Source organism: Netta rufina (assembly GCF_964035555.1).
Source record: "Netta rufina genome assembly, chromosome: 6".
Classification (NCBI taxonomy): domain Eukaryota; kingdom Metazoa; phylum Chordata; class Aves; order Anseriformes; family Anatidae; genus Netta; species Netta rufina.
Window position 1 is genome coordinate 13,522,021 of NC_140129.1, and position 18,115 is coordinate 13,540,135.

At 38.0% G+C, this 18,115-nt stretch overlaps 2 protein-coding genes across 2 annotated transcripts; one reads left to right on the forward strand and one right to left on the reverse strand.

Annotated features, from left to right (window-relative positions):
• Positions 1-466: 466 nt before the first annotated feature.
• On the reverse strand, positions 467-11,377 carry FASTKD2 (FAST kinase domains 2). The gene is made up of 12 exons (XM_084288978.1): positions 11,315-11,377; positions 10,330-11,097; positions 9,853-9,956; positions 8,451-8,559; positions 7,329-7,452; positions 5,381-5,520; positions 4,930-5,102; positions 4,371-4,534; positions 3,157-3,378; positions 2,210-2,294; positions 1,060-1,174; positions 467-605 (listed from the first exon to the last, which is right to left on the reverse strand). Exons 2-12 carry the CDS (start codon positions 11,014-11,016, stop codon positions 510-512), a joined length of 2,019 nt encoding a protein of 672 aa, XP_084145104.1. The 5' UTR covers positions 11,017-11,097; positions 11,315-11,377; the 3' UTR covers positions 467-509.
• A 124-nt stretch (positions 11,378-11,501) lies between these two features.
• Positions 11,502-17,745, forward strand: MDH1B (malate dehydrogenase 1B; the record flags this gene model as incomplete). Its single annotated transcript, XM_084289421.1, has 9 exons — positions 11,502-11,523; positions 11,613-11,773; positions 12,777-12,911; positions 13,076-13,218; positions 13,884-14,386; positions 14,895-15,036; positions 15,966-16,129; positions 16,789-16,928; positions 17,662-17,745. The coding sequence occupies 9 exons, from the start codon at positions 11,502-11,504 to the stop codon at positions 17,743-17,745; spliced, it is 1,494 nt and encodes a 497-aa protein (XP_084145547.1).
• Between the last annotated feature and the right edge of the window lie 370 nt (positions 17,746-18,115).

The following is an 18,115-nucleotide window of genomic DNA, read 5'->3' on the forward strand; positions in this document are numbered from 1 at the left end:
ATGCAACTCTTTTTTTTTTAATACACACCTTAGGCTTAGTTACTTGCTAGAGCTCTGCATAAGGATTAATGCAGGGGATGAAGGGGACTGGATGTTGGAGGAAATCCCTCTAGTGCTTGGTTGTAGGCGAGGTACCAATACCACTTGAAATAGTCACTTCCTTTTTCTGACCCAGCTCAAGAGGAGAGAGGAGTTTTATTTGGGGCATGGGAGGAGCAGAAATAACAAAGTTAGGGAAATTCAACAGTGATAGATGCCAGGATGTTTTTCAGATTCATCAAGTAGTTGTTTCCACTAAAGAAAACCACCACTACCAGCAGAAATTGTTGGCTTTACAAACTTCTCAACCTGTAATAATACCTTGGAGCACACAGTCGTGCAGAAAAAAAAAAAAAACAAAAAAAATGCTTCCCTTTTCCATTAAAATCAGTCTGTTAGTTAAACAGGAAAAAAAGAGAGAGAGACACAAAATTGTTGGTTTACTTTAATTATTATCAGGCACATTCACTTTAGAAAATAGGGGAAGCATTTTCAGAATAGATTTTTCCTTTTAAAAACTCAACTGCATCTTCATTTGTCATTTCCTGAAACTTCTTGTTCAGGACCTGTAGAAAAGGAAAAGGAAAGGGTACATTATTTCTTGTGTCTTTAGCAAACTACTATGTCCCATAAACAAAGCATTCCATGATGGGAAAGCCATAGGGATTTGCTCTATTTTGAGAAACATGTTCATTTGAATCATTCATTCTGTAAAAAAAAAAATAAAAATAAGTCAAAGTCCCACAGGTTTCTAGGTACAAACAATTCAGTGGCTTGACTTTTTTTTCCCACCTGAGCTATGGTAACATTTATTTCACTGACAATGTTAAGTGGTAGCTTGTCTTTTAGAGCTCCTCTGTCCTTTATGACACAATCACCACCTTGTAAAAGCAGATATGCTACGCAGTTATCACTCTGGAGAAAGCTCATCATTCCCTACAGGGCCTGTTCTGCCAAACAAACATACTCATCACTGTGCTGATAACAGGACCTAAACAGAGAGAATAACAGAACTCTTACCAGAATCACATGATAGCCCAATTTACTTAGATGCCGCTTCTTCATTGCAAGCTTCCCTTGGGGGTGTGTTGTACCCAAACAAAATGCAGACAGAGGAACAAAGAGAAACGCCAATCTACAAACAAGAAGAGTTTAAGACAATGATTCAGTGATGTCCTTCAACATTGCAGAATATAGAGCTGTCTTTCCGGAAGGCAGAGTATCAGGACTGCACAAATTTCATTATCCTTTTCTTTCTCCAGACTTAATTAATTTAGACCCTCTCTTCTTCGGTGAGCTTCACTCAAGTGCTAGCATCTACTTAAACTACTACAGCAGAATTAAGTCCTTAGACATCCACTTCCCCCATAATGGGAAGGAAATAGATCATTCCAAATCCTACATTATTTTGACAGCTTGTGCATTTACTTTGATCCTTTGCTAATATTCAAGATCAGTTACTTCCTGCCATAAAACCTACTCAAAAGGGTAAGGAAAGCTGAATGTCTTGAAAACCTGATGTGAGTTTCTGTTACTCAATTCACTAGCTCTCTTTTTCTCAAAAAGCAAACTACACAAAATATGTTCCTGTGCAGCGCGACCCAGCGCACAAATTTAAGCATTACTCAATTCTAGTTAAGACTTACTTAATTGATGTATGTCCTACTTCATTCAGTGAGAGGTCATTTTTTTCCACAAGATTAAAATTATCACCTAAAGCATGGACATGATTGTGCATTTTATTCAAATTGCATTTCAGCAGCTGAATTCATTGCTAAAACATACCACTGGGATGCAAATTTTGGAGACATAAAGAGAATAACTGAATTTTTAATTAAACACAGTAATGCTTGGAATTTTACAATCATAATGTACTATTTTTTTGGAAGGGATTTTAATCATACTTAAAAATTTGTATCCATTGCAGGAGGCTGAGATTATCCAAACTGTAAGGTTTCCTGCCTCTTTCTCTGGAATGTAATTTTTTTTAGCCTCTATTAGAAGTTAATGAGCTGGATGAGGTGTTATTTTGAAGTAGCATGCATGGCAATTTCTGGGAGCACAAATAAGTTGTCTGCTTGCTTCTGCAAATCAGTAGAAATCATAAGTGCATAGAATACATACAAACAAAACTAGCCTACTAGAAAAAATAGACAGTCAAAAAAGACACCTTTGAACACTTGTGTCAGGATGATTATCTGTTGCAGTTACTGGGAGCACTTTCTTTCTGTCTGAATCCATCCTGATTTCAAAATCTGAAAGCAAAACAACAACAAACATTACATGAGGTTACAATTAATATTCTATGTAGCTCATTTGAAAAAGATATCAGACACTGTCACTGCTGTGTTTCTAATTACTGTTCTCTTGTAGTTTGCTCATTACCGATCGCTTTTCCCTCCCTGCAACCAACATAAACTGCTAAAGCTTGCACATCTCCAAGAAAAAAAAAGTTTTTAGAAACTGTGGATGTAACTTTAAATTACAATTCACTCGCATAAAGAAACTCGTTTTGATCTGAGTCCATCATACCTACTCAGATTTTCCTGTAATCTGATCCCCAGTTAGAAATATTTAGGAAGAAAACTATTACAAATATCACAAGAAAATCGGTTATCTGGGTGGCTGGCAAAAGAATAAGCAATATCAAAATATAAAAGAAACTAAATGTTATGAAATGATCACCTGTCAAGATCATATCCCATCTCATAAAATGGAAGTAGAAACCAAACGTTATCCAGAGTTTTAGAGGAGAAACAAGTCAGAGAACAAAAGAAGACCACTGTTTCATTTTAATTCAAGTGTAATACTAAGGTATCAACTGTCTGAAACAGTTGGCCATTCTGGATTTACATGCAGTTAAAATCTGCTCGCTGATGCTTGACAAGAAGTCCAAAGCAGTTTTGTAAATAAAAGCAATCATAGTATTTCAGTAAATTGACTTTACAAAAGCATCCTACAAAATAAATTCAACAATCAAGGATATAATTTATTAAATGACTACCTTAAAAAAAATATCTTTTAATCACCTGTATGCTATGCAAATTTGTTACCACCTTATTATTTTAGGGATTATACATTTACATTAAAAATAACAATATGAATGTGTCTTCATACCAATGTGATATTTATATGGCAGCTGAACATTTTGCCGAAACATATTCTCATCTCCCAGAAGTTCCAGCAGTGCCTCTCGAGCCTTTCTGAGATTAAGAGATACTAATGATGAGAAATTCTCATTTGGCACAAATTCAGGCTTCATGAAGGAAGGGCTATCAAGTTCCATACACGTCTTCACACAGCGAAGCATCATTTCCTTTTTTTCTTTGTAAAGATCACCTGAAAAAGAATACAAAAAAATATTGCATCCTAAGTATTACCTCTCAGAACATTTCATTTTGTTACCATTTACAGTCTCTTCAGAGCAAATGAATTTCAATACAGGAGTCAAACCCCAATTTTTTTTCCCAATGATTTTTGTTATCTTCAATATTCTTTTAAATATACACTGTCAATTCACTAACTAAAATAGTAAGGTCTACAGCTAGTACCTTCCCATTTATCCACTCTTTCCCCTCTACTGTACACAGCTCTATGCCTGCCATCAGTTATTAGAGAAGCCTTAAGAACATGGAACAAGAGAGCATGCATACAAGTCATTTGTAAAATCCAGACAGTAGAAGGCTATAAAACAAAGGGATATCAGACTTTAGCCATCATTTTGAAACTGTGTTTTAAGAGTACTAGCCTTCCCAAACTAAGCAGCTACAGCTTTCAGGTTCAGTCAGAGGAGGCTCAATATCAAGGCAGTTTTATTCTACACTGAATTCCTACTCTGATAAACTACACTACTCACTGTAGAGGAATGTCATGTGGAAACCAAATTCTACTACAGTGTTCCAAATTCCTCATAGTAACTCCAAGCAGTCAAAGTCAAATTTTACTCATGATCCCAGGTACCGAAGTTGGTTTATGAAGCTTAAGACTTCCTGTGTTTTTAAAAGTGTCTGAATATCTGTTGCACAAAGAACCCCTAGCTCTTAATGCATTTCTACAATTTCCACCAATCTCACATACACCTCTTTGCACAAACTATTAATTAAACAGTTGCCACCATGGGGCCCAGGACAATAAACCAGATGCCCTAGTGCATAATTAGAGACTAAGGTGTCACTTAAATCACCATTACTGCATCAGCTTTTTCTTGTGAACTTCAGTATTAATTGTGTTTGCCTTCTTTAAATTATAAGGTTTAACACAATTATAAAAAATTATTTAGGTAGGCAAACTGTCCTTCTAAAGAAAAAGAACATGACAACAAAAGGCCTAACCTGATGGTAGAAGTCTTTCGTAGCTCTCCTTTTGCAGCAGCTGATCAAGTGCACGATGAGGAAGGTATCCTAAGATGCAAAGTGAATACACTGCCTTCAGCAGTTCTGTGTTGGAAATCTGGGGAAGGTACTTATTCAAGCAGCTCTGAAGAGTCTCAAAAAACCTTTTCCAAAAGCAGAAGAAAAGTATCTAAATATACAAGACTATAATGGATTTCAAACAGAATTATGTGCTAGTAAATTTTATATTTTGTACAATCACATGTTGAGTAATCCAGCATTAGCTTTAGAATCTTCTTTGAGGCTACAGCTACCTATCAACAGAGTTAGTACCTTTATCGGTCTAGAATCAAGAATATATCAATTTTCAGTTTCAGAATAGAAATCCTATATAGAAAAAAATGCCAGAAGACATAGAAAATTTACCTTACAGATTAATAAAACAGAACTATGGACTTTTTCACAACTAATATCAAATACCAGTTGCCATTCCATACATTTCCATATATTACTCTATTGATGACAACATAACATCAGGCGTTCTCAAATGAAAACCTACAAATGATGTTGGCCTTTGGGAAGGTAGTTGAGTCGTGAATACACTCGGAGAACAATCAAAAGGCTTTTCAAGTCCAGGAATTCAGAGTCTGCTGTCACCTTCTCAGCAAAAACACCCATCAGTTCACTGGGCTGAAAGCCAAGTATCTCGAAGGCAGACAGAAAAAGGATAATCTGAAACAAAAGGTATTTTTATAAGGTCAAGAGAAAAAGTAAAGTGGATCTTACATTTTGTTTTCATAAAAGGCATTTTTAATGAAAGCAAACTTTTCAAACCATAACATTCATTCTATTTCTTTATTTATTCTGTAAGTCAATAGATAGAAGCGCATTTTAAAAATTTAACTGTATGAACTTCATCATAATGGTATTTCTAAAAGGGTAGCATGGAAAAGCACCAGAAACTGCCTATTCTACTGCTACTACTATAAATTATTTGGTCTCAAACTCACCTGTTTTTTGTCCAAAATGCAGACACTGGAATTAACGTAGTCTGCTACTGTTGAAAACAGTTTTACATTACGGTACTGGAGATTGTGACAAGCTTCCAGAATAAGAATTAAATGCCAAAATTGAGCATCGTGAATATTCTCTGTAACAGAAAAGCAAAAAAGGACAAACGATAAAAAGGACAAAGCAAAGGGAGCTGTAGGTTGGAGGCATAGTGGCACATGATGAAATTTACTTTTTCTGATTTGGTTTTACAGAACTGCAAGTAACCATAAATATGTGTCTATTTCTAAAAAGGACTGAGGCTATCAAGCATTGAAGCACTAGCACATGTCAGACTGGAAAACCTTAACATAACCTCCTGGCATATGAGCATAATGACACAGATTGAGTACCAGATCACAACAGACCTGTAGCACAGCACTGCTACTTCATCTGCCACACAATATGGACCTACTCCTGAGTTGAAGATTAAATACCAAAGAACAATGCTCTCTCTTGAACATCCTGCCTTGTTTGCTTCAATGAGTGACATGCATGTCCTAAAAGACAGTGACTGCAGGAGAAGGCACAGCTACAACTAGACTTTGTTTCCTCTCCATGAAGACTCAAGAGGATAGTAGGAAAATAAATGAGTTCAACCCTTCTCGTAAGCTGTGGCTCAATGATTTTCCAGGCTTAGTATGAAACTGTTTCTTCACTGTTTCCAGGCTTAGTATGAAACATTTCTTCAGGTGCTCAGCACTGACAACAGCAATTGAAGCCAATGAAATCTGTGCATCAAATTCAGTGATTGGTAATGCTAGGTATTCTTAAAGAAAACAGATCAAAGGAAATCTCGTGTTACTGGACGCTTTGACCTGAATCTCTCCTCTGTGTAATTAGAAAACTAATATCACCGCTGGGTCATCTCCTCAATGCTGCAAAAACTAACTCAATTTATGAAACACACGGTTACTACAATTATGCTCAGGTCCTGAGATACAGAAGAGGGTGCTACTTTCTTGAAAGCCCCAGCAACAGCACAGGACTTGGAAAACACGCTGGCAAATTCCCTTACCCAATGGATAACCCTCCCTCCTCATCCTGTTCCATCTCCATACTCTAGAAGGGGTTACTTGTGTCAAGAAATAAATGACTATGCCCAGAGCACAATGTATAGCATGTAAGTCCTGACGATATGCACTAAAAAAGTGCAGAAAAAAGCACTGAGTAGCTGCTTACTCTATGCATGCTATGTAGCCTGCGTCTGAGCACGGCATGACTCCTGTGGTAGAAGCCACTATATGTCATTAAAGACTGTGTCCTAACACACATGAACATCAGGACAAATAATGACTGTACAAACAGCCCAAATATTCCTGTTTCCTAAATATTAAAAATGTTGTTTTGATATCTTCCTTTTTTTTGAGACACACATTCATATGCATTTTAAGTGTGAATTGATACGTACTGACTACATATACTTGGGAAATGCATTGCAAAGGTTGGAGAGAAGTGAGAGCACTACCTTTCATTTATGTTTTTTTTTTGGACTGCAGCATTCAATATTGAAAACCAGTTAATCAGGGAAACACTATGTTCCCTTCAGACTAATCACATCAGACCACCCGTCTATCTATTTCCAATTCAGATTTGTTTTAAAAGCTTATCTGAAATCTACTTTTTACTTCTAGCATTCAGTTCTTTTTCCTAAATAATGCATTCAGAAGAAAAGCAAAGAAAAATATATAATTCAGGGAAATGTTAAAAAGGGTACAGAATGCAAGAACTATTTGGTTTCATTGTCCATCAGTAATGTTCTGTCTTGCCACTTGTCAAATGACTCCACATTACTATTCTCTTCTGTAAAGCAAAGATATTTCCTGAATTTTAAAGGAAATTAGGAAAGGGACATGAAAGGGAAAAATTTGGCATAAAGGAGGGAGATTTAATAAACATTTTTCTTACCCTGGATCTTTTTACTGCAGGCATTCAGGATCGGAATGGAACAATAATTCATTGCAACAAGACCCAAAAACACACGCCGAGCATTTAGGTAAGTCAGGTGGTCAATCTCTTTCAAAACTGCCATCTAAAGTGAAGTAGAGTTTATTAAATCCTTCATTCTTCACATGTTACCACTGCTTTATTGTGAAGGAATCTTCACCAAAACTTTCCCAAATCCATTAGCCTGTCCAGACTTAAATGAAAGAAAAAGGAGCAACAAAAAGCAAAAGCATAAAGTAACTTCTTTCAGATTCTCAATATACAATCAGAAGAGATCAAGTGTTCTATAGCTAGGTCACTAAGCAATTTCCCAGAAATTTGTCTTTATATGGATTTTTTTTTAAAGAAGTCTCAGTAAAACTCACTTCCAAATACTGTGATACCATATACTAACTCTTAAAAAAGCAGCAGAAATATAATTACCACAGTTGATTTACTTTATGACTGCAATTACTATTTTGGACATGTGCAAGAGCTGTAAGCTTTCAGCACAATCCAACAGCACAGAGTGGCATATCTTTAATACAAACACCCAGCTACTAATGTGAACAGAGGCAACGATGCTGCAGAACACACTTCATTTACAGAAGCAGCAGTTAGACTGATACAAGAGACAGTAAAAATGAGACTACAGAGTTTAGCTTTACTTGTTATTAAAATACAATATTCTTACTGCATGTCTATTAACGGGTAAATGCAAAATGCATCTACAATAGAAATTACACAGTATTACGTCGGTTTTCCAGACAGAGGTTGGGCAAGGGAATCACAGAACAGCCAGTAAATGCTTCTATGAAATACCATCTGGCCAACCCAAACAAGAGATGAAGGCACTGCTAATTTACTGTCTCAACTCCTTTTGTACCATCTCCATTGCTTCCTGCCCCCTTTCAGTGATATTCCCAGCTCCAAATTTAAGTTTCTCTTGCAAATATAGCTGGACTATGATTCATATAGCAAATGCAGTTAACTTTTGTATTATACATTCTCTTTTTGCATCTAGAAAGAACCATACACAGTTCAGAAAACAATGCAAGAGCACAGGCTTTTTGGAAGTAAAAATGACCCCTCAGCCAAGTTTACCTCTAATTTCTTTTTCAGAAAGACTGGAGCATCTTTTCCCATGCATTTCATCAGGTTTTGCAGTATAAAGATGTCTCTGATACTTGGGATTCGCTGCTCCGCTAGTAATCTGATGAAGAAAGAAATGCAAAGCCTTGAGATGGTTTCCTTGTTTCAGCAGGAACTGGTATGTACCCCCATTCTCCCTCACTGATATACTCCCAAGTTACAGCTGTTATTCCCTGCTCCTCTCTTGCCTACTTTTTGCAAGGCTGGCACAACTTTATGTGATGTAGCTGCAGCACAGATGTTAACCCACATGGAAATAATTCTATTGGTATAAATATATGGTTTCTTAATGTTCCCTGATACGTAAGTGTTGTCCCTAACACATTCTGAACACTAGGGTCACCTGCCCAGACTACAGGTGACTGTGCAGATGTGAGTGCTGTTAAGCCTCATGGAATTAACACTTCTCTGTGGAAAACATTACACGTTTTTATCATAGAATCATCTAGATGGAGACAAGTTCTGAAACAGACAGGAAACTTGGGAATGGACACTGACTATGACCTGGAGCAACTGAGGAAAAAAAAAAAAAAAACAAGCTGCGCTGTGAGCTACAGGAACAGAAGGGGGTATCATAGAACAGAGGAATCATAAGTATATCATGAAGGAGTTTCTGTTTTCCCCTGCTTTCCACTAACCTACAAGAACCACGTTCCCAAGCTTACAGGACAACGTGCTCTGTCTGTATCACTAGCACATCTGCCTTTTTAAAGCAGGACCTGACTTGGGACCAAAAGTTCTAATCTATTTCAAGTTTTGTGACAGCCTCAGTAAAAAACTCATGAAAGTAAGCAGATTGGTTACCCACATACATCTCATCATTCTAGAGAAAAACATTAAAACCAGAGAAGTTATTCCGATAAAACATTAGACATAGGCTTTGCTCTATAAAAAGATGAAGTCAAAACTTGTTTTCATCTTAATTTTTCCTTACTAAACTTGAAGGAAATAATCCCTGGCCTTTGAACAGCATTTTTCATCATGTTAAATCAAAATAGTTAATGAATTAAGCTAGCCTTATTACCTCCTTTTTACACCCAGGTAAAACAGAGGCATAGATATGCAAAGGGACTTGACCAACATCACAAAAAAACAGTGGTGGCGATGCAGTCAGAATATGTATCAGCTGCAGAGTGGTCTAACTTCCTATGCCATCAGAAGCCTTTCTGCTTGAAACTGCAAAGACAATGCCAAAAATCACTGTCATGTACAGCCGTTATCTCATGTAATCATCTAACTCCTAAAACCAAAACGCGTCTTTTATGCACAGATATTCCCTCCGTGACTTACATAAGACATAACATTCAAACAATATTTAAATATTAAGAACATGTGAAAAATGTATTTTCCTCACAGTAATCCAGCTTGAAGAGCGCTCACATTCTTGTCTTTATCCAGCCCTGCTAAAGTAGTTGCCAAAACCGAGATACACCGGTTATCAAGTTGATTGAGCTTTTCCTGTTAAAGAGTTCCACAATGTTAGGTTACTTCAGAGAAGGAAACTGGCCACTCTTAATTTCCACCTGCCATCCTGCCTTCCCCCCAAGGAGTCAATTCCTGAGACTCCATTGTCCTACAAGGTCTCCTATCAGCCACATTTAGTTGATTTGAAAAGGATAATGATTTGTCAGTTAAATCCGTGTGAAACCAGCCAGTGGTTTCAAAAATGAAGGAAACTAGAATTACACACAGATTAACTAAGGGAGCCCAATTTCCAATGAGCATCAGATTAAACCCGGGATGTAAGCCAAATCTCTCTGATGTTGGGCAGCCTCCCAGAACTAATCCTGACACTTCAGCCCAAACTTAGAAGAGAGATTTTCATACTCACCTGGCATACCCTCAACAAAGTCTGGACTAGGAGAGTGTTCTGAGGAACACCGAGGTTCACCACAGCATGCAGACTGAACACCAGGTCAGCCCGTGTCATCCTTCTGGCGTCTCGCAGCACGTGCTGACAGAGCTTGATGAAGACTGGGTGCTCAAAGATCAGCTGCTTCTCGTAACGCTGCTGGTCTTCGGACAGGGTTTTCAGGAGTCTCCATGCTGTAGTTAAACAGTTTGTGAAGTGCTTAAGGGAAACAGCAGACTCTGAAGCCAAATCCAGCACATCGCTAGGACAGGTGCATTTCCGGAGACTATTAAAGAATTGTTCATTTTGATCCACAACGGGCTTCGCCTTGGAGCCCCCAGAATCATCCTTCAAGTTCTTCAGTTCCAAGGAGCTCTGGGGAACCTGCTCACTCCCCAGAGCCTCAGTACTCTTCTCTGGTTGTATTTCATCACCTGCGCTAAAAACATCTGCCTTTTGAGATAGAAACCGAAGAGATGACCCGTGTGGAGAGGGAAAAATACTTGGAAAGGGTTTTCTGAAGTTCACATTTTCCAGGGGATCCTTGCGCCCGCCGACCCACGAAGCGTGTTTTCTTGTGGCGCCTGAGTACTTGGGAGCGAGCACAGAACCACACCGACGCAAGCACCTGACCGTGTTCAACAAGTTACTTATCCTGTTATTCATTTTGCCGAGCGTTTCATGAGCAGATTTGACGCGCCAACTCAAGGCAGGGGACCCGATGAAACTCCTCCTGCGGAAACCAGCCTGCAAAGAGAGCACAAAGTCACTTGTGTGTGAAGCCCAAGGGAAGCCACAGCTCAGCGAGCAGACCTGCGACTCCTCACGTAAAGCTGCAGGGAGAAGATTTGGGACAACCCCCCCGGAGAGCTGCTGCGAAGGGGGACTTTGAGGGCTGGGCTCGGCTCGCCCCGACCGCCCCCTCCAGCCTCCCGCGTCCCTCGGGCAGCCGCTGGGCACCTGCCTCAGGAGCGCGGGCGGCCGTTACCCGGCGCGCGGCGCCGCCGCCATGCTGCCGCCCGGCCGCCCTCCGCCAGCCTCGCGAGAGGGGACGGCGCGCGCCGAGGGCCAAACGGCCGTGGCGGCGCGTGCAGCGCCTTGCGTTGCCGCGCGACGCCCCAAGCCGGCGGCCGTTGGAGGGCGGCGCGCGCATGGCCAAGCTGGTGCTGGCGGGTGAGGCGCCTGAGGGGAGCGGGGGGGGAGGGAGGTGAGTGTGTGTGGAAAAATTCCCAAAAGTTTTGTGTTGGTCGAGTTCTCACCAGCCCGTGTCACCACATCTGCCTCTGGGCGTGCGGTTGGTGTTTCCACAGGCAGGGCAAACTGCCCTTACTATGCCAAAGCGGAGCTCCTGGCTGACTACCTCCAGGCTAACCTGCCGGACTTCAGGGTTCACAAGATCACCCAGCACCCTGACAGGTGGGAGGTAAGGCGCTACCAGTCAAAACGTGGTAGATAACCCAACCCAGTGCTCCGCCTGGCAAGGAGTGTGCTTGGCTGCAGTCTGTTTCTTACTTTCGTTAGCATCTGGGTACGTGGATGGAAGTGCTGCAAAAGCAGTTTTGGGTATGAGCGCCAGCCTGAGGAAAAGTTTCAACGTTCTGACTGGCAGAATACGTACATAAAATGAAGGTCACACTGAAACCGTGTTTTGCTTGCAAGAAAGTGAAGTTTATGTTTTATTAAATACATGTGGCTGTTCAGCCTGCTGTTTTCTGTAAATTTTTTGCACACTGTGATTGTGTATACTTTCACAGCCATTATTTGTCAAGAGGATTTCTGGCATTCAAAGGCCTTGAATTATAACAGAAATATAAAAATAAATCTCATATATTGGTTTACAGTGTGAGTGGGCCTTTTTAATTATTTTGCTGTATGCTCAGTTGTTCATTTTACTTGAAGTTTGTTTTACTGTAGTCCATATAAAAATGAAAAACTGCAGTATTCATGAGACAGGCAGTACTCTGCTTTATATTACCCCCTTATACTTTTGATTGATACCTCAGCCAATTCAACAGTAAAGTGAATGGCAAGTAACCTCTTCAGCCTAGCGACCCTTCTGCAGAGGTTACCTACTTCTTACCTATTTAAGGAATCCTCAGATTTTTCACTGCTTTACAGCATTCCTATGTTCAGTGTCATTAAGACAATGGAGAAAAATTACAGAGTTAAAACCAAGCAGAAGTTCATAGGACGTTTTGCTCTTTTGCTGAAATATTGCAGTGTATCATCATGAATTGCTTTGTGTCAATCTGCCAATTTTTGCACACTGGGATGTGGGTACGTTGTGAGACACTTTGTAATCATGTATTGACAGGAAGTAATAAGATTGTTACTAACTGTAACATTTAACTGTTATCATAAGTGAACAAGTATTAAAACTTTTTTTTTTTTTTTTTTTTTTTTTTGGGGGGTGGTATTTATATTAGCAGTGGCTCCGTGACATTTGTGAAATGAATGGATGGCAGCACAGACAATCTCCAATCATTTGGAGAGAACTTTTGGACCGTGGAGGGAAGGGTCTGCTTCTGGGAGGAGTTAATGATTTTCTGGAATATGCTCAGGTAGTGAGCTGCTTTTTATTCTGTAAACCCATATTTTACATTTTCTTATAATGTTCTTTATTCCTCCTTCAAATGTAAAATAAAGCTATCCTACACCTTGCTGTGTTTGAGCTGTCATTTCATTAGAGATCACTTTTTTTTGTTTTTTTTTTTTTTGTTCTTAGCACTATTATGGCATCACCTCAATGATGTTGAGTGAGGAAATGTTAGACATTGCTGAGGAGAACCTACAGGCACATGTGGAAGCTGAAAAAGAGGAGGAGGAGATTAGAAATCTTACCAACCCTTTGCAGATCTGGATCACCAGGTGAAAGTAAAAAGAGTATGAAGTTTCACTCAGTTTCAGAAGAATGCATTTTTTCTCAATGCATATGAGGTATAACTGTCTGAGGTTATACATGAATCCACGTAATTTGCTGATTTGAGTTAGATTCTGCACCCTTCACTATGAGCATTCAACATATGAATTGAAAAGTATCTCTATTTTCGTTACATTATGTTCCAGTTTAAGTGAGGGATGTGAACAGGTGTCAATGAGCTCACCAGATCACCTTGGAAGGAAAAACAAGTATTTACAAAATTTTGTAATGCAGGTATCTTACATTAAATGTATTTGGAAATATTTAAATAAGTAATCAATTCCTAGCAGGTCTACCTGTAGAAATTTATGTATTTCTCTTAATCCTAACAAAATACCTTAAAAATTTGTGGTTCTGTAAGATGCTAGACTTTAAATGACATTATGGCCTGAAATGTATAGGATGGAAAAACCTTCAAATGAAAGGATGCCCTAACTGCTTTTAATTTTTAACATGTTAAGAACAGAGAAAGGCCATTAGTTTGGATCTTTTATTGCTCTATTTAAATATAATCAAATGTAAAGGTAAGGTCTTTGTGTTTATTTATGTAATACTTTGAAACGAGCAGTATATAGTGCTTAACTATGATTTTTTGGTACCATTCTTTTATTAGTGCATCAGCTCCTATATGCTATCAGCTGATACCTCTGTTGGCGAATGGAGAAGTGTTTGGGATGACAACTGAAATCAGTATCCATTTGCTAGACACTGACGAGTTTAAGAATGTTCTTTGCGGTATTGTAATGGAAGTGGAAGACATGGCATTCCCACTCCTCCGTGGTATTTCAGAGCACACTGAAATAGATAAGGCTTTTCTTCAAGCTGACGTTATCATTGTTCTTGATGATATCCTCTTAAAACGTGAAGTCCAGTCCCTTGAGAACTACATCAGAAAAGTGAGTGAGATCTGCCATGTGTATGCTCCCCTGATTGAGAAGAATGCAAAGAAAGAGGTCAGAGTAATTTCAGCAGGAAAAACCTTTGTAAACCTTAAGGCGATGATGATTATCACATACGGCCCATCCATTAATCCTGAAAATGTCATTGCTGTTGCAACATCCTGGGAAACCGCAGCTAAAGCCATGCTGGCCAGGAAGCTGAATATGAATGCAGCAGGTGAATGTTTTTGTGTTCTGGTAGCATTTGGGGATTTCAGTGGATGAACTTCTCTGAGAGCACGTATTTCATAGAACAACTGATAGGCTGATTTGCCTATCAGCAGATTATTTGAGAAATTCTTTTTGCACCAATGTGTTTTTTTTTTTCCTTTTCAGATTGCTTTTCAGCAGTCAATATTTCCATGTACAGGACTTTAAATGAAACATTGCTATATGTTTGTGAAATTATTTGTTTTCCGACAGCTAAATATTATTTTTTTGTCTAATACATATAATAGCATTATATTAATTAAAGTTCCTTTTATAGCTTTTGTTGAGGTTTCATGTAATGTTACGGAGAATATTGATGCATTTTTCAGATGAAAACATATCTGCTATTAAGGCAGGACACTGAATTAAAGAATAATTCATCTTCAAAGGGACTTCCAGAGGTCATCTAGTCCAACCTATATTGTGAAAGTGTTTGTCTTTCTTTTAATTAATTTATGTATTTTTCTCTGTTGCAGGAGTTAAAGATGTGATTGTCTGGGGCAATATTACTGGCTGTCACTACATTGATTTGTCACATACAAAAATTTACGGATGTGACAGTGCTGTTTGGGGCCCAGCTAATTTTTCACGTCCTTTGATGAATTTGATTTATGATAGGTAATGTACAAATTTGTTTTTTAAAGTAAAATCAAATACCTTTTTAAACATTTCTGTTTTATCTGAACTGTTTAATGAACATCCAGAAAGATTTTTGTTTATTGATTAGCACTGTACATAAAGAAGAACCCAAGTTGAAGTGCTGAGTCTGCAAAAGAAATTGAGTAGTTTGTAGCGCTGTGTAGTCTTGACTCCCCTGACAACTTTGTTTATAACTATATTTTCCTACATATTGCATGTGTATCATATGAAGAGGCTTTAAGAAGTAAAGAAAAGCCAGATAGTGACTAAAGTATCTAAAGTGCGTGACAAAACTTTGAAATGATACTAAACACATATCTGCCTCTTGAAGTACCTGAATTACATAGAACTTATGACCTGATGGAACTAATATTGACAATTTCCCAAAACAGGATTTGTTTACAGGTATTAAAAGGATGCATGGCATCTAGATAGGTTCTAGTGGAAAGAGAATTAGCAGAGAAAAGATGTTTGGAGTGAGTGAGCAGCAGAGGTGACATACTCAGGCCTGGCTGTGTGGAGCTCCCACTCTGGTATAAACTTTCCAGCATGTACTGGGTAGCTGACATTTCTATTCCATACTTGCACAGTGCCTAGCAAAGGGGAATTACAGTTCATGGCTGGGTCCTTACATAAGAGGTAACAAATGTAAACAGTAATAGTAACAGTTTTGACTTGACTAAATGATATTTCATAGACAAGTAATGCCTGCTGTCATTTCTTGAGCTACTTCTTGCCCGTATTTTCTGTCTTTAAGTGCCTTGCCTCCAGCAAAGTTTGAATAAGTTTTAACTATTATCTTCTCTTGGTTTTAGTTCTTTTATCCTCTAGGAAACTACTCTTCTTACAGTCATCTTAGTAGTTTGTTGTTTTTCCTTCTTATTTTTTTTTCCTTCTTTTGTTGGCAGCGAATGGATCCATTCAGAATTTCTGTCTGCACAGAGTTCATTGAGTTCCCGTGTCTGTCATTGTGCAGGAATGTTACCCGCTCATGCAGTAGCTACAGTACTAAGATACTGGTTTCATGGTTCTCCTTCTGGGGAGATTGTTTCTGTGGGAATACTTAGTGAAGGTAAACCTATTTTTGCTTCATGTATTTTCTAATAGCTTCCTTAGAGCTTTCCCCAGTAGGTATAATGGGATTTTTTTAAATCAAAATTTCAAATTAGTAAACAATTGTAAATCAGATCATAATATAATAATAGGCTGGGAGTTTGTTTCAGCACAAGAGCCTCCATATCTAAGCAGTTATCCTATCCCAAGCTTGTGATTTGATATTTACTGCTTAAAAGCATCTCTTATGTTAATACTGTCTTGTTACAGTTTGTCTTTTAGACTTAATTTAAATGCTTTTCTTATATATATGTTTTGCACGTGGAATCTTTATAGTTCTTAGAGCCTAACCTATACAAGCAGGTTCTTATGTAGATGGGTGGACCAATAAATGAAAATTTTCACAGCAGTCATTTAAACGTTACATGAAATAAAAGATGTAAGTTTTCCACTTTTTAAGACATAAAACTGTTATGAGTAGATGAAACTAATCTTCGAAGTTACAGTAAAAGTGGAGCCTGTTGGTCCTTGAATTGTGCTCTGAAAAAAATCAGTCTTTATATTAAGTTCTTGCACAGCTTGCACTTCTGCATATTTGTAGGGCTTAATCTCAACACTTGTGAAAATGTGTTTTTAATCAGAAATAGTATGTTTGAGTAATTTTTCCTTCTTCTGCAGGACAATTTTGCATTCCTGAAGGGATTGTCTTTTCTATGCCAGTGAGGTTCCAGAATGGTAGCTGGGAAGTCATGGCAGAATTAGAAATTAATGAAACTACACAGGAAGCTCTGGAACGCTTATCCCATGATCTGATACAGGTGATGATTTCTTACACCTGATAGTATGCCCATTCTGCCACCTATGGGTACATTGCAATGTAACTTTGAATACTGAGCACCTTACTAGAAATGTTAGGCATGTTCAAGCTGTTCAAGCTGTACATGTGTTTATACATGTGTAAAACTGGGTGGGTATTGTGAAATAATGTAGTATTTATATATGGAAATTAACAGACTATTGTTGTGTTCCCCAAAAAGGAGATGATAAAAAATGTTTACATATGGAGATGTAGAATTTGCACTCTCAAGTTCTACAGGCTTTGTGCAAACTGAAATATTAACTTTAAGTTAATGTTTCTCCATTCTGTCCTGCTGATCTTGATTTTGCATATATTGTATTCAGAGTAGTTCTATGCCAGAAAATGTATCTTTTGGGATCCTTATGGCTGTGACTCTGCAAGAATGAAGGCCAGATTTTATTATAATAAAGGATTTTTCAGAAAATGCAAAATCAGCAAGGAATAATTGCATTAAGAGCTTCTTGCCCCTTAGTGAAACAGAAAGAATTTAATTTGTCTAAATATTATAAAACTAGGTGGACTAGTCCCAAATTCCACATCCTGGCATAATTAAAATATTTGTGATCTTCAGTCATGGTAGTAACATATAAGGATTATTTTCATTTGACCATATTTTAAGATTATGTGAGAAATTTCAGTGGCTAACAAGAATGGGTGGTTTTAAAATTATTATTATTATTATTATTATTCAGGAAAAGCTCATTGCATTAAAGAAAATAAAAGAAATGCATCCATATGGACGTGATAAAATCACTACTAAAAAAAAATCGCATTAAGGTAGGTTTTTTCCCCATAAAAGATAACACCAAGTTTTAAGTGAGAATTTAAGTAATGAATTCTAATTTGATGTCCCTTTCCATTTAAATGAATATAAAACCCTTCAGGGAGGAACATAAGTAGCAAGTGCTTGTCAGATATATCCTGACCCATGCCATAGGAAGGGGAAATCTGCATGATAGAAGCCTTATTTTGATAAGTTTCTTTTGTGTCATTCACATGTTATGAATATTAAAAATAAGCATAAATAATACATTTAGCATAAAAATAAAAGATTTTGCCAACATAAACTACACGACATGCTTTATCTTAGATGATAATTAAATAGAAAATCTTTTTAAAACAAGTAACTATTATTAGAAAAGAACT

Bases quoted from the DNA above. Each gene is read 5' to 3' on its own strand.
- FASTKD2 (XM_084288978.1), bottom strand. From the start codon at position 11,016: ATGAATAACAGGATAAGTAACTTGTTGAACACGGTCAGGTGCTTGCGT. The intron at 8,560-9,852 runs GTGAGGAAAATA...TTTCTTCATCAG, and splicing joins GCTCTTCAAGCTGGATTACT to ATTACTAGCGGAGCAGCGAA. The intron at 7,453-8,450 runs GTAAACTTGGCT...ACTTCACTTTAG, and splicing joins TTCTGAAAAAGAAATTAGAG to ATGGCAGTTTTGAAAGAGAT.